Source organism: Canis lupus, chromosome 16 (genome assembly GCF_011100685.1).
Source record: "Canis lupus familiaris isolate Mischka breed German Shepherd chromosome 16, alternate assembly UU_Cfam_GSD_1.0, whole genome shotgun sequence".
Classification (NCBI taxonomy): Eukaryota; Metazoa; Chordata; class Mammalia; order Carnivora; family Canidae; genus Canis; species Canis lupus.
In genome coordinates this window covers 15368481-15383534 of record NC_049237.1, presented here as the reverse complement: position 1 = coordinate 15383534, position 15054 = coordinate 15368481, and the positions used below count along the sequence as shown (strand labels likewise).

Here is a 15054-nt window from a genome sequence, read left to right as displayed (position 1 = left end):
GCCACTTTTCTATTGCTCTTCTGTCTGCCTCCCCCAGAGCCTTGTGCAGAGCTCAGCCCATCCAGTAACTACACCACACTCTTCTCAGAGTTTTCAGTGCCCAGTCCAACTGGCAGGCCCCCTCTTGTCTCAGTTCCTGCGTTTTCCACCCATCCCAGACCCCAGGAGACTTCAAAGCACTGGCTGGGCTCTCAAGTCCTAGGCTTCTCATCCCCTCACCCACTTACCTGTGAGGAGAGGAAAAGTAGGTAGGAAAAGAATGGGAGGAGAGGAACATGTGGAAGGAAGAGAGTAGGGCAAACTACTATGTATTTTTGGGTTTTGACCCACATGCAAGTTTGGCTACTTGCAACCCCTAGGGGAGATGTTTTCAGTAATTATTGTGCATCACTGGATTTCACATTATGCAAAAGTGACATAAAATGAGACCCGTTTTATTTATTTTTATTTTTTTTTTTAAGATTTTATTTGTTTACTCATGAGAGACACACAGAGAGGCAGAGACACAGGCAGTGGGAGAAGCAGATTTCATTCAGGGAACCCAACGCCGGACTCGGTCCCAGGACCCCAGGTTCACTCCCTGGGCTGAAGGCAGGCACTAAACCGCTGAGCCAACCAGGGATCCCCTGAGACCCGTTTTAAAGCACACACTAGGAGGAACAACCCCTGGGTGGCTCAGCAGCTGAGTGTGTGCCTTTGGCTCGGGTCGTGACCCCGGGTTCCTGGGATTGAGTCCCGCATCACGCTCCCTGCAGGAAGCCTGCTTCTCCCTCTGCCCAGTCTCTGCCTCTCTCTCTCAGGAGTAGATAAAAATAAAATATTTTTAAAAATAAAATAAAGCACACACCAGGAGAACTCTTTGCTCTGCTCTATGAGGTTGCTTTCTATAGTGGATCGAGAGCATGAAGCCCACCGCCGGAGTACGTGGGCTGAAATCCTGGCTGCCACCCAACAGCTCCGATACTGCACTAGCGGGCCCCGGCCTTATCGCCAACACCGCAGGGATTAACAGCACCCACCGTCCTGGACTTAAGTGAGCTAAAACACGTCGAGTGTTCAACGGCAGTCCTTGGCACGGAGCGGTGCTGGACACGAACCACGGCTCCGTTCAGGCTGCCTCACCGCGCGTGCTCCAGGCGCCGGGCCCCGGGAAGCGGCAGCCAGCCAGGGAGGGACCCAGCCGGGCCGCCCGAGGGGCGGGGCGGGGCGGGGCGGGACAGGCCGTCCCCGCGCCACCCCCCGCCCCCAGCCTCGGCGTCCAAGTCCGCGAAGCGGCACCGCAACGCCCCGTCCCCGGCTTACCTAGGCGCCCTGAGATCAGGCACGTGAAGCCGGGAGCGGCTCCTGCCGCAGCCCACAGCAGCACCGCGGCCAGCAGCCACCCCACCGGCCACCGCGCTTCCCGGCCCGCGGAGCCGGGGGAGGGGCTCGGCTTCCGGGACGCGCAAGGGCTACTTCCGGGAGCGCCCCGCGCCCACCCCTGCCTGCGGATGGTACGCTCCTCAGGCCCGCGGCAAGCCCCCAGTGCGCAGGCGCGGGCGGCCGAGAGCCGGGGCGAGGGGGTCGCGCGCCAGTCTCACGGGGCCTGGGACTCCGCCGTACTCGTCTGGCAGCCTCCGGTTAGCGGTCTTAGGCCCGCTCCACTAACCGGTCTCCGAGGTCCCTTCTGACCCGGGCTCCCTGCGCCCTGGGGATGTGTCCGAGCACGCCCCGCGTCTGGTGCGCACGCGCAGGCGGAAGGGCCGCGCCGACGGTAACGGCCCTCCCGTTGGGGTCCCCGGCCCGGCCCGGCAGGTTCCCCCGGCGGGTCAGAGTGTCTCCCGGCACAGGTCCCCGCCGCCTGCTGACGCCGCGGAGGCGTCGCCCACGACCCAGGGGACATCCGCGCCCGCGTCCACAGGGCGCTCTACCATCTCCCGGAACGGAATTGTTCGGGGGGCCACGGAGCCCGCGTTCCTTGGGCTGAGCCCAGAAGGACGCATCCGCCGCCCCCCGCCCCCCGGGCCCATGTCTCGCAGGCTACGGAGTCGGACGGACAGACGGACCTAGCCTTGGGCCGTTCCACCTCTTCATCCTCCAGGGGTGGGCCCGGTTCTCCTCCTCTCCTTCCAGCGCCCCTGCGCTGGCCCCAAGCAAATCAACTCCAGTTTGGGCTAAAAGTAGGACCTCTGCCACAAGAGCACACACATCTTTACACTTTATCGAGTCCTTTTGTATCTTCTGATTCTCTCCATGCCTCAGAGCTGTGTGCCAGCACCATTGTTTTTATTTCTGGGGCTTTGCAAATCGTGACTTTATCATGCTTCCAAGTATCTGGGAGAGTCCTTAGTACTCTGGGTTTTTCAGCAATTTCCTGGATATTTCCTGCCATGTTTATTTTTTTCCTGAGAATTTTAGAATACGCATATTCTTATGCTTTCATTTTTACTAGAATATTTTAGAATATTTAGAATATTTATATTTTACTAGATTAGTAACCCACCCCACCCCCCCACCCCGAAATCTTGAGTGTTTTCATTGACGTTGCATGTGTAAGTTACATCACGGACATTTGGCAGGAAACACAAAATACAGATACATAAACAGGCCCCAGGCATCTTTCGTGGCCCTAGATCCCCAGGTCATAATGTATATATCAAAGTGCTGAAAGTGCTTGCCGCTTCCTTTTCCACAAAGTGGATCAGTATGGTGTCTGAGATGGTAACAACAAAAAAAAAGGCAAAGGCAGCTGAGATCCTGGCAGAATAAAGAGTGGCATGGAAGTAACGTATATAGAAACAATGGGAGGGCACCTGGGTGGCTCAGCCCCTTAAGCATCTGCCTTCCGCTCAGGTCGCCATCTCAGGGTCCGGGGATGGAGCCTCGCATTGGGCTCCGTGCTCAGCGGGGAGCCTGCTTCTCCCTCTCTTATCTCTCAAACCTTCTTGTTTATTTTTATTTTTTAAATATTTTATTTATTCATGAGAAACACAGAGAGGCAGAGATGCAGGCAGAGGGAGAAGCAGGCTCCATTCAGGGAGCCCAACATGGGACTGGATCCCAGGTCTCCAGGATCAGGCCCCGGGCTGAAGACGGCGCTAAACCACTGAGCCACCTGGGCTGCCCTCAAATCTTTTTTAAAAGCATGGTTAATACTCCCACTTGGGCAAGCTCCAGTGGCTCAGTGGTTTAGTGCCACCTTTGGTCCAGGGCCTGATCCTGGAAGTCCCATGTTGGGCTCCCTGCATGGAGCCTGCTCCTCCCTCTGCCTGTGTCACCGCCTCTCTCTCTCTCTCTTTCTCTCTCTGTCTCTTATGAATAAATAAATAAAATCTAAAAAAAAAAAAAAAAAGCCCCTACTAAAGAGCCAGGCACTTTATTCTCTTGCTTCATATTCACAATCTCTATGAGGCAGACACTATTATTATTACACCAACTGAACAATAAAACAGGATCATAAAGATTTAACTTTCACTCAACTAGCAGTTGGGATAGGAATTTGAACCCTGGTAGCCCAGTTCTTGATTGTGCGCACTCAACCTTGATGCTAAGCTGAGCAGCTCAGGCAAGGTGAGCAGCTTCTGGGAGGCTGAGCAGAAAGAGCGAGGAGGAAAATATACTTGCTGAATCAAATCCTGCAGACCAAGAATGCAGCTGTTGCACGTGGTATCAAAACCGATCAAAGTCATAGCGTCTGCAGTTACCTTTCCAGGTCCAGCGCTCCTGCTGTGGGAGCCACGGAATGGGCAGGTGAAGAGACTTACCACCCCAGTGTCTCCCAGGTCTTTGCCAGGGCTGACCTTGCCTGAAAAGGCTGACCTTTTCAGATGAAGGGACGAGCCTTGCTATCACAACCCTCAATCCTGAGGTTAGGGAGCCAAGGCGGTAGTTCCGAGAGTTTCTGGTAATATCCATTCCAACCATTCCACCTATGATTTTCAGGGAAGATGCTTGGCAGGGTGAGCTCAAGGTTCTAATGGGCTCAATGCAACACCAGAGCTCCCTGGCTCACTTGGCCTCCGATGAGCCACTAGCTTATTGCCGGACTGCATAGCACTGTGATTAGGGGTTCCTCAGATACCCAATAATCCCCTAAAGCTTGGGTGCTTCCTTCTCCCCATGGTGTTGTTTCCAGGTCAGGAGCTCCAGGTCCTACTGGGAAAGGCTCCCAGGGCACCGTGAGTGCCAGCTGCACTCAAGCTTTCCAACCCCTTTTGCAGGACTCGGATTGAAAAATTGATTAAAATGCATCAGTCACATGAGTGGCTGAGATTCTAGAATAGTGGTTCCCAACACAGTAGTGGGGAGGACTTCGCCCCCATTTCAAAATGGCTAGAGACATACATGGTTATCGACCAGGGGCTGGGAGAAGGGAGACATTGGCATTTGGTGGGCAGAGGTCAGGGGTTCTGCTAAACATTCCCAATGGAGGGCAGTGTCCTTGCCCCCAACAAAGAATTATCCAACCTGAACTATCAATAGGGCTGAAGTTGGGAAACCCTGTCTAGAGGGTTGTAGGTGGCACAAGAACCTTTGGGAGGCTTGTTTAAAATGCAAAATCTTGGGCAGCCCTGGTGGCTTAGCAGCTTGTTTATTTTTTTAAGATTTTATTTTTATTCATGAGAGACCCAGAGAGAGAGAGAGAGAGAGAGAGAAGAGGCAGAGACACAGGCAGAGGGAGAAGTAGGCTCCATGCAGGGAGCCCGATGTGGGACTTGATCCTGGGACTCCAGGATCACGCCCTGGGCCAAAGGCAGGTGCTAAACCACTGAGCAACCCAGGGATCCCCTGGCTCAGCAGTTAGGCCCGCTTTCAGCCCAGGGTGTGATCCTGGAGACCTGGGATTGAGTCCCACATCAGTCTCCCTGCATGGAGCCTGCTTCTCCCTCTGCCTGTGTTTCTGCCTGTGTCTCTGCCTCTATCTCTCTCATTCTGTGTCTCTCATGAAGAAATAAATAAAGTCTTAAAAAAAATAAAATGCAAAATCTTGGGCCACCTGGGTGGCTCAATGGGTTAAGTGTCTGCCTTCAGCTTAGGTCATGATCTCAGGGTCCTGGGATCAAGCCCCATGTCTACACTTCCCATTCAGCAGGGAGCTTGCTTCTCCCTCTGCCCTCCACCCCCACCCTGCTCTGCTTCCTCAATCTCGTGCTCTGTCAAATAAATAAAATCCTTAAAAAAAAATAACATAAAATGCAAAATCTCGAGTCCCAGCAGGCTTTGGAATGGGACCCAGGAATTGTCATTTTCAAGCATATCAGATAATTCTCAAATTAGGTGGACCGAATCCCATCCTGATCCCAAAACTCTGGTCCCTAGACCTGTGCAGGCCTAAGAACCACCCGTGGTGCATGCATATTACAAGCCTCGGATCCTCACTCCGTCCCTGCAGATTCTCTTGTACTGTACCTGGCCTGGTCCTAGCATGCTGTGGGTTCATATTGTTCTGAGTGATTCCTATGCAGGTTCATTGACACAGAAAGTGGTCTGAGTTACCCCGGACTTTGGTCACCTGCCTTCCCTTTTCCGCCATTACATGTGAAGGAAAACTGTGGTGGCTGTCAACTGACTTTGGTCTCGGAAACCTCCAGCTTTGTAAACAAAGGTCACTTCCTAGCACACAGGCATGGAGATGACAACCGCTCCTGCTGCATTTCACCTCTACTACTCATGTTCCTGTTGTTACCAACTATCCTATTTCTGTTCAAAGCAACTAAAACTCATCAAGGGTCTTACTTTAGGGTCTTCATTAAAGACGGTAACCCTGTGGCCTGCAGTAATAGTACACTTCTGTCTGTAACTCCTCTTCCCTCTTCCAAACCCGGGCTGATGGGTGTCCCTTCTGTAGGCCGCAATCTGCCAGATGTCTCAGGGGTGCTGAGGTGGGGAAGAGAGCCTGGAAGGCTGGCATCTGAGCAGCACCAAACTGGCGAGTTTCCTTAGCTCTTTGCCCTTTGGTTTTCCCAAGCACTGCTTGGCACCTAGCAACTGCTCAGTGAACATTAGCCATTGTCGTCCTCACATATCCTCGAAGGATTTCACCCAGACTGTGGTATCCTCTGCCGAACTGCCCCCCGCCCCTCCCCGACTAACAGCCATGTTCTAAGGCCTTGATCTCTAACAGCAGTTGGGAGGCCTCCCCAGTTGGGGCATAGACTGGTCCCTGGAAGTCTAGCACCTTGGTTGAAACACTACCCTCTGGTGGCCACCCTCTGTGTGTGCAGCTTAGCTCCTCTCAGCAGCTTTGGGTCTGCTCTCTGGGCTTGTGGGGTCCCAGGGTGGTTCTAGAAGCTGCTTCCCTTCCGCCTCTGCCACTGGGTATGGTGCAGTGCTCTCCTACTCTCTGCCACTGGCCATATGTAGGGATCTTTTGCTTAATGGAAGTTCTCCAAGCGTCTCTGTCTGAGGCTGACATTTATTGGTGGGCCTCCCATGTGGTGGGCCCGAGATCCTTGAAAATAACTACACAACAACTGATCTCAGCACCTAATGCTTCAATCCAGACTCCACCCCAAGAGACTCACTTGACCCACCTAGCATGGCTTCAGATAGCCTATGGCTGGGGCCTTGGGATAGCCTGGGCCCATTGAGTTCTTGTCTGAAAAGGCTCTAGGCTGTCAGGAGAATTTAGTGTCGGTTCTAGACAATGCCTGACCACAGACCCCTGGCCTTCTGCCCCTGCTCTAGGCCATGCCCAACCAGACTCCTGACCTTCTGCCCTCCGCCCTCTTAGCACATTTACTAAGATTACCATCACGACTCTTTCGTCTGTCCCTTTGAGACATATATGTGTGTATCTCCTGCAATCCTGTCACGTTTTCCTCAAGGACCTGAGCCCCATTCCTCTGAAATGAAATCAGGACGGATCAGGCCTCTGTCCCAGGCTCTGTGGGAGACACCGCTGGCCTAGTGGCACTTCCCGACCAACCCTTTGTGATTTCTCACTTTCCTGATCCTACCTGAGCCCCTGCTTCCCCCCTTCCCTCATCTCCCTTTAAACTGCCCCTCACCTTGGCACGGACGGCACAGAGCACAGATTTCCCTTGCTGACCGTAGTTACAGAATAAAACTCGCTCTCACTGATGGCCAGCTGTGCTTGCTTGACAAATCCTGCCCACCTCACCAAGCACGTGGGCCTCATTTGGGGAGGGCTCCGAGTGCCCATGCTCCCGGCTGCTGTCCTCCCAGGATGGCTGTGCGGGCAGGAAGGAAGGAGGAGGGGAGAGTCACTGGGCTGGGGAAGGGGCTGCTGGTCCTGAGCAGCTCAGAGGTGGCCTGGAGAGCAGGGGATGCCTCCCCAGAACACCTTGACCCAGACAGAAGGACAGACAAAAGTCCTGGGAGAGTCTGGGAGGAGCTGCAGCCGAGACGAGCTCCAACACCAAAAAAACTAAGAAGCCAGGGAAGGGAGACAGAGCGGGGAAACCAACCATGTTGCCCCCCACCCTCCTCGGCCCAGGCCAATGATCCTCAGCATCCCAGACCTGAGGCCCTGAGTGGGGGCAGCTGGGGAGCAGGGGGTCCTGGGGGCTGGCCTAACTTAGGTTATAGCCATAGGGACAGAGATGCCACGCAGCCTTATGGGGTCCGTCCCCAGGCCCGGGGCCCCACCCGCAGGGACCCAGGAAAAGCAGCCCAAGGAGTTCCCCTCCTAGAATTGTTCCCTTGACCTCTCTAGGTCTTTCAGAGGGTCCTGCTGTCACTTGTCTTTCTCCTCTCCCCCTTGACTTCTTGGGAGGGGTCCTCTGGCACCCTGGACTTTTCCTCCCCTTGGATTGCTTCCAGGAACTCTGTGATAGTCACAGGTACCCAGCTCCCCTCCCGCCTCCTTGAGAACTTCTTGTACCTTTATCTGCCTACTCTGCGATCACTGACGTTCCTGAAGGTTCTTTCTCAGCCTCGTCTCACACTGCACTCCACCCCATGGCCTCTGGGACCATCCATTATTTCATGCTGAAGACCAACTGAATCCTCAAACCCCTTCTCTAACCACTCGCTGGACATCTCCACATGGATGTCCCAGATGCACCTGATTCGCCAGGAAACAATGGAAACCACAGGCCACCATTCCCACTCTGAAACCTGCTTGTCTGCGGCTCCTCACTGAGCCTAGCCAGCTACCAGTACCGGGACCTCCTTACCTAGTGCTCACCACCCAACCTCCCGCCCAGAACTGTCTGGATCCATCCCGCCCACCCCCACCCCACAGCTGACAGGCTGGGCACCTTCAACTCTCACCAGACCTTCCACCTGCCCACTCGCCTTTGTCCTCACCACCACTTATCTGGGGCCATATCTACAGGCTCCTGTCCCTGACACACCCTATTGAAATCATCCTAGGAATCAAATTGGGCCATGTCGCCCCCCGCCTTAAAACCCTTTTGTGGCTTTGCTCTGCCCTTTGGAGCAATCCAAGCTCCTCAGCCAGGGTACAGGCCCTCAGTGGTTGGTCCCTCATTTCTCCCAGTGCCTCTCCCACCCCCAAACCTCTTACATTTCCACCCATGAACTGCACTCCCCGGCCCTGGGGTGCCAGCCCCCTGCAGGAGGCTGATCATTGCCCAGGAGACAGGGAGCAGGCAGCTGGTGCCCTCGGGTATTTGGGAACAAGACAGGACACGCTCTGGAGATTTGGGGGGCCTGCTTTATTGCTCAGCCTCAGGAGCTGTGCGCTCTGTATCTGGGGCACAGATGAGTGGTGGTCAGAGTTCCACTTCGATAATCCAGTGTCTTTCTTCTCCCGCCAGGACTGCTTCTGGGCAGAACCCGGAACAGCCAGACTTTCTCCTTCAGGTCTCAGGAAGATGTAGTTTTCAGAGTCCATGATGCAGAGCTGTAGCTCCAAGCAGCTGCCAGTCCCCCCTTCTGCGCCCCCAATCCACCCACGGAGTACATGGGAATTGGGTGGGTAGGGGAGTGGCAGCCAGCAGACTGGGCCTCAGCCAGGATGTTGCCACCACTCACTGGCCACTAGACGTGGACTGGGTTTGCAATACAACCCACACTCAATGCTCCCCGCTCCAGGAGGGCCAGAGGTCAGGATAGGAAGGGAGCTGGAAAGGGGGGTGAGGTGGGATGTCAAAGGGAGGCCCCAGTGGAGCTCTGAGCCACAGGCCGAGCCCAGAACGAAGAAATCTATGTGACACCTATCACATTTGATCACTGTTCCAAAGATAATGCCCACTAAATGGAATGTTAATCAAATAAATACACTCAATAAATATTCAAGATTGGTGTCCTCCCCCAGGGAGGTGATGTAGCAGAGCAGGGGTGGGCGAGTGCCTGAGGTCTCAGCCTCAACTCTCCTGGGAGGAGCAAGGGCACGGGCGGGGGTCCTGGCTTCCCTGTAGTCTGATGCCTGCATATTCTGTCTTCCAGGTGTCCTCACTCTGGGCAGACAAGTCTGGTGCTGGCCTCAGGGGCCAGGATGGGCCCACTGGGCCCTGGTGGTGCCCAAACCACTCCCACTCCCAGGAGGGTCTCTCTCCTCCTCCCTAACTCCAGGTGACCTAGCTGCTGCTATTGGGAGGTGGGGGGTCTGAAATCCACCCCACTGCAGTCAAAGGAGGGAATCCAGGTCTGGGGTAGTGCTCAGACTGAGCTTCCACCCAAGCTGTGGGAGCTTATCCACAGAGGAGGGGCCAAGACGGGGGAGGAAGGTGAATAGGTTATGCTGAGGGACAGCTTTCTGAGGAAGCCCAGTTAAGTGACTTTATGACTACAAAGAATCCTAAACATATCAGTTTCAATCCTGATACAAGTTAGTGTGTTGCTTTTTATGTGTGAATGTTTTTCCATTACTTCAACTTTTTCCTAAGTTTCATATCTATGTGTGTCTGAAAATTAAAGAATCCCAGGAAAGGCCTTTGTGACGCCCTGATCGGGCCTCTCCACCTCACAGGGGAGGAGGCCCATGGAGGCAGAGATGCTTCCCAGAGTGCACAGCAGGACAGTGGTAGAGCTGACTCCCCACCCAGGGCCCCCTCCCTGGTCCAGCCCGCCCCAGGCTTGGAGCATCCCGGGTTGAACACCCCTTCTCCAGAGGACATGCGGCCTTTCTGGGGCTGCCTCAATTGTAAAAGCCCAGCCCCACTCTTGTCAGCTCCTGGCTGGGATCTGCTTGGGAGGGGCAGGGGGCAGTCTGAGGGCTGGATATCTTCTGCTCCAGCCTGACTTAGCTTGGGGCTTCCCAAGGCCCAGACGGGATGGAGAAGGCATAGCTCCTGGAACCAGGCAGATCCTGGGGGAGGAAGCAGGGAGGGACCCAATACAGCTGTGAGGGTGGGGACAAAGGGGTCATCAGGGACAGTATAGCCAAAGTCATCCAGAGAGATGGGGGACCTGAAAAGCACATTACATGAAGGGGTCACCTCCTTGCTGTGGAGAGCCCCCCCACCCCTTCCCATACCCTCCCTGCAGAACCTCCTTGTCCCTATCTCTGCCCTGGCCACCCAGCTTACTTTAACTGTCCCTCTATCCAGTTAGTATCTCATGGCCCCTGTGCCTCCAAACTGCCCTCACTCAGAAGAGATTCTGCATCTCCGGCCACCTCCTCTGCAGCCTGCAAACCTACAACCTTGGCTCAGCCTGACAGGTTTCCCCGAGGACCCTGGTCTTCCCTCAATCCAAAACCAGGCAGGAAGAATATAGGTGCTCTGCAACCTTTTTTTTGCCAAATAAATGAGTGCCTGAATCTAAACACGAACGCTTAGGGTATGTGGGTGGCTCAGTCAGTTAACATCTGCCTTCAGCTCAGGTCATGATCTCAGGGTCCTGGGATTGAGCCCTGCATCAGGCTCCCAGCTTGGCGGGGAGGCTGCTTCTCCTTCGCCCCCCACCCCCAGCTTGTGCTCTCTCCCTCTCAAATAAATTAAACAAATAAACAAACAAACATGACTGCCTTGCCCGTTCTCTTCCTACACATCAGGCCCCTTTCCCACCCACAGGGTCTGGGCCCTCCGTACCTGGGGCCAAAGTGGCAGTGGTCACTCCCACAGGAAGCGCACGTACCAGATGGTCTCATTTTTCAGCTGCGGCCCAAAAAGGGGGTTCAGCTGAGCCAGGATAGTGATGAGCCAGCTGCCAGGGACAGCACAGTGAGGGTAAGCCAGGACACAGAAGGAACCCCACCCTCTGCACCCTGCACAGCGTCTGGTCACGTGCTCAACCCAGGAGATATAGGGTCTGTGTTTCGGACCCTATAGCCACCTACACTCCAGCGAGCATGTGAGCTCGGCCTGGGGTTTGTGGGAATGGGCTTAAGTTTGGCTTGATTCCATGTTTTGTAGATTTATAAGGTCCACGTTGGGGCTGGACTCTGGGGTAAGAGAAGTAAGACAGCCTACAGGGGCACGCTGAAAGTGACTCCCAGCTGTGCCCCAGTACATCTCTGGTCTGGGCCCCCCAGCCTGCACCTGGGAGCAGGACAGGGCAGGTCTGATGGGAAGCATGTCAGAATCACCTACTTTTAGGAGCAAGATGAAGGAACCACCTCCTATGAAGGGCTAACAACCAGAGAGCCCCACTCTGAGGCCTGCTGGAGACAGGAGAGGAGCTGTGCTTCAGGCCAGTGACCTTTCTGGGCAGGCTGCACATCTCGGGGTGGAGGGACGGGGCCCCACAGTCATGACTGTGTGCCCACAGTAGCTCTACTCTAGAGCTCTAGAGGCACATTCACGACTTCATATGCCTGAAATAGGTGCCAATGGTGCTCTATCTGGATTTGCAGGAAGGGTCCAGCTGTTTCACCTGAGTGCCCCCACACAGTCTGTCACGTGGCTGACGCCCAGTAAGCTGTCAGAAATCACAGCCTGCTTATCATCAGCATTATTCCCGAGCGGATGTTTCATAAACGTTTAATTTCTAGGCCTAGCATGTTCCTTCGCTGCCCCACCTTTCAGGCTGTGTGTACCTGCTCTGCAGGCAGTCTCCTCTTTCCCATGTGTCCATTTGGTGTTTTTAATTACCCAACACCCTATGCAGATGCCTGTTCCCAGCCGCCACCCTCTCCGTCCTGGTCTCTGAGCCAGTGAACCCCAACCCCTCTGAGGCCCTCCCCAGCACCGATGAGGACATTCTGCTAACCTTAGGGACGCTCTGTCTGGGGAGAATTCTGAAAAACTGTACACTTCCATATATGTAAGCTGCCGTCTAAGAGTCATCATTATTTTTAAGAAGTTTTATTTTTGGTTGTTAATAGGAGGTAGGAAATATTTAACATTAGATAAAGTGGAGAATTGGCTAACAGGAATAAATAGTTCATGATCTAATTAGATAAAACAGGTTTTAACTATAAAACACACCCCAAATCTGAAAGCACTCACATACATTTTTTTTTTAGATGTGGGCCTTTTTCTACGTATTTTGAAAAATCTGGCAGTCTTGAAAAGTATTCCAGTTTCTTTTATTTCTTAACTTTTTAAAGTTACTTTTATTAATCAATTTGCTATTCCAGTTACTTTTAAAACCATCTGTTACCTTTTAACGAATCAGTAGTTCATCACTATTACCTGCCCTATTTTGATTGTTCTGAATTCAGAACAGCCCAACTATGCCAAGCATAACTCATAAAAATAGTGTGGGACCCAGGATGGTGGGAAGCCATACAGGCTTCCCAGGGCTTGAGGGAGAGGCTTCCCTCAAAACCAGAACTTGGACTTATTCCCTGGTTTGGCAGGTAGGATGATTTAAACATGGAGTAAGGTGACATGAAAGGACTGGGGGTAAAAGGAGGAGGTACTACCATGAATGGCACTTTTAGGAAGAGAACATCTGGACATTGAGGACCTGGATGTTGATTCCCTAACCCTGTCCAGGTCTTGAATCCCTTGGGACTATTCTATATCCCCAGGGCCCTCCTCCTAAGTGTGAAGACTCCCACCCATCTGGTATTTCAAAACTGGCCATATCACAACCACCCAGGAGCATGTATTAAAAATATGAACTCCTACGTGCAGACCTTGAAAACTGTGATTTAGTGGGTCTAGGGTGTGGCCCTGAAAGCTGTGTTTACAATCCCTCCAGGAGATCCTGATGCCCAGACTGACCTGGCCTACTACATTCACTTCACTGCAGCCTCTGGACGAGACCAAGCCTGTTCAGGTGACACATTTGGAACCAGACCCCAGAGTCCATGATTTCCAGCCCATCGCTCTCTGCCATCTCAAACCACCTTATTTCCTAGACTTTCTAGACTTAGCCTTTCAAAAGTGGAATCTGTCACCACCAGGACAGAGGGAAGAACAGGGCTCAGGAGAGGAGGGAGTTGGGGAGCAGTACTTACAAGAGGTAACAGCAGACCGCGGTGGCCACCAGCATGGTGATGATCACTCTGCAATGTAAGAGGTTGTCAGGTCAGGATGGGCAGAACCAGCACCCTCTGAAGGCCTGGCCAGGGCCCAAGAAAGAGCTCCTGGTGTTGGCCCCTTACCTGTTGTCTTTCCTGATGCCACCTGAACACAGGAGGCGGAGTTCTATTCAGGGTGAAGATTATAAGATGGAAGATAAAAACTGTTAAGTGTCACCTCGGGGGAAACCCACCCTGCCTCATCCAAGTCGTGTTATGAACTCCCTTCATCTCCCTTCTCCAAAACCCACTTTTTCCACCTTAACACAGCAAGCCACCGCTTTCTAAGAGTGGTCTCTGGAATGTCAACTTCATTGGGTAAGGGGATGGAAAACAGAAGCTGGCAAGAAGCAAGGAGACCAGGAACCATTTCTGAGGCAGCAGGGAGAACATCCCAGGTGGCTCAGCAGTTTGGCGCCTGCCTTTAGCCCTGGGCCTGATCCTGGAGTCTCGGGATTGAGTCCCGCGTGGGGCTCCCTGCATGGAGCCTGCTTCTCCCTCTGCCTGTGTCTCTGCCTGTCTCTCTCTGTGTGTCTCTCATGAGTAAATAAATAAATAAATCTTAAAAAAAAAAAAAAAAAGGGAGTAGGGAATACCTGTGTCCACACAAGGAGACTTGGAGACAGAAGCTTAAAATGCAGCAGAAAAGACTTCAGTTAGAAGTCACCGAGGTTTGCGGAAGAGGTGAGACACTAAAATGGTTCACAAAGATCCACCCAGCAGATCTTGAAGAACAGAGACAGTGCCCGCACACGTCCAAGCAGCCTCCCACCAAAGCTCAACCTAATCCAAACCAGGCCCCAGGACCCCTGGTCTAAAGCACCTGAAGTCAGTGCCAGAGAAATTACACTTGACCCGCTCCTTCCACATTACTGAGCCTGTGGGCTAGTGCTGTGCTGGACACTGGGGTCCACTGTGGTGAAGAAGACAATCCTCCACCTAGGGGAACTTGTAATCAAGAGGAGAGGGCACTTCGTAACTGAGATTAATATGATGCAGACGCTGCTAAATGATGTGACAGGTACAGAAATCTGCTAGGGGCCCTTTAAAAAACAATAATACCAGCGGAAAATGATTCAATGCATAATATGTGCCATGCGTTTCCAAGCATTAAGTGGGGTAACCCTGAGGGCAGCCTTAAAGGGCAGGTACCACCATCATCCACATTCTTCCCGTGGAGAGAGCGAGCTTGAGGGGGTAACATTCGCTAAAGGTCACTGCCTGTGAGGGGTGGACAAGCCTCATTAGTGGCCGGCCTTGGCCTCGAGCTTCTCTGGCCGGAGAGGGGGAGGGCCCTTCACTGCCTCCCGTGTCAGTCGGCTCCCCACCTTTCTGAAGCACCGCCGGCTCCGCCCTCGGGCCCCGACCGCCTGCCTGTCCCGAGCTGAACGCGGTCCGGGCGGGCCTGGGCCCAGTGCTCGCTGCGCCGGCCGCCGCCGGGGAGGGGTCCGCAGGGCAGGCCGGGCCCGCGCGCCATCCTTACCCGCGGTTCGGTCCTTTCGGCACGAACCAGGGCCCGGCGATGCCGATGAGGCCCCAGAACGTGGTGAAGATGATGACCGGGAGGGCGAAGGAGTGCGCCGTCATGGCCGGGCGCGGGACACCCAGGCCGGGTGCAGGGCCGAACCGCCGGGGCTCCGGAGCGCAGGTCCCCGCCGGGCAGTGGGCGCCGAGCATGCGCAGCAGGATCGGGCCGCCCGGGGGAGCGCGCGCCGTCGCCCCGCGCAGGC

General features: G+C 54.1%; 1 protein-coding gene across 1 annotated transcript; it reads right to left on the bottom strand.

Moving 5' to 3' along the window:
• Nucleotides 1-8603: 8603 nt before the first annotated feature.
• ATP6V0E2 (ATPase H+ transporting V0 subunit e2) lies at nucleotides 8604-15018 on the bottom strand. Its single transcript, XM_038559668.1, has 4 exons — nucleotides 14808-15018; nucleotides 13262-13309; nucleotides 10944-11058; nucleotides 8604-10320 (listed from the first exon to the last, which is right to left on the bottom strand). Exons 1-3 carry the CDS (start codon nucleotides 14999-15001, stop codon nucleotides 10965-10967), a joined length of 336 nt encoding a protein of 111 aa, XP_038415596.1. The 5' UTR covers nucleotides 15002-15018; the 3' UTR covers nucleotides 8604-10320; nucleotides 10944-10964.
• Between the last annotated feature and the right edge of the window lie 36 nt (nucleotides 15019-15054).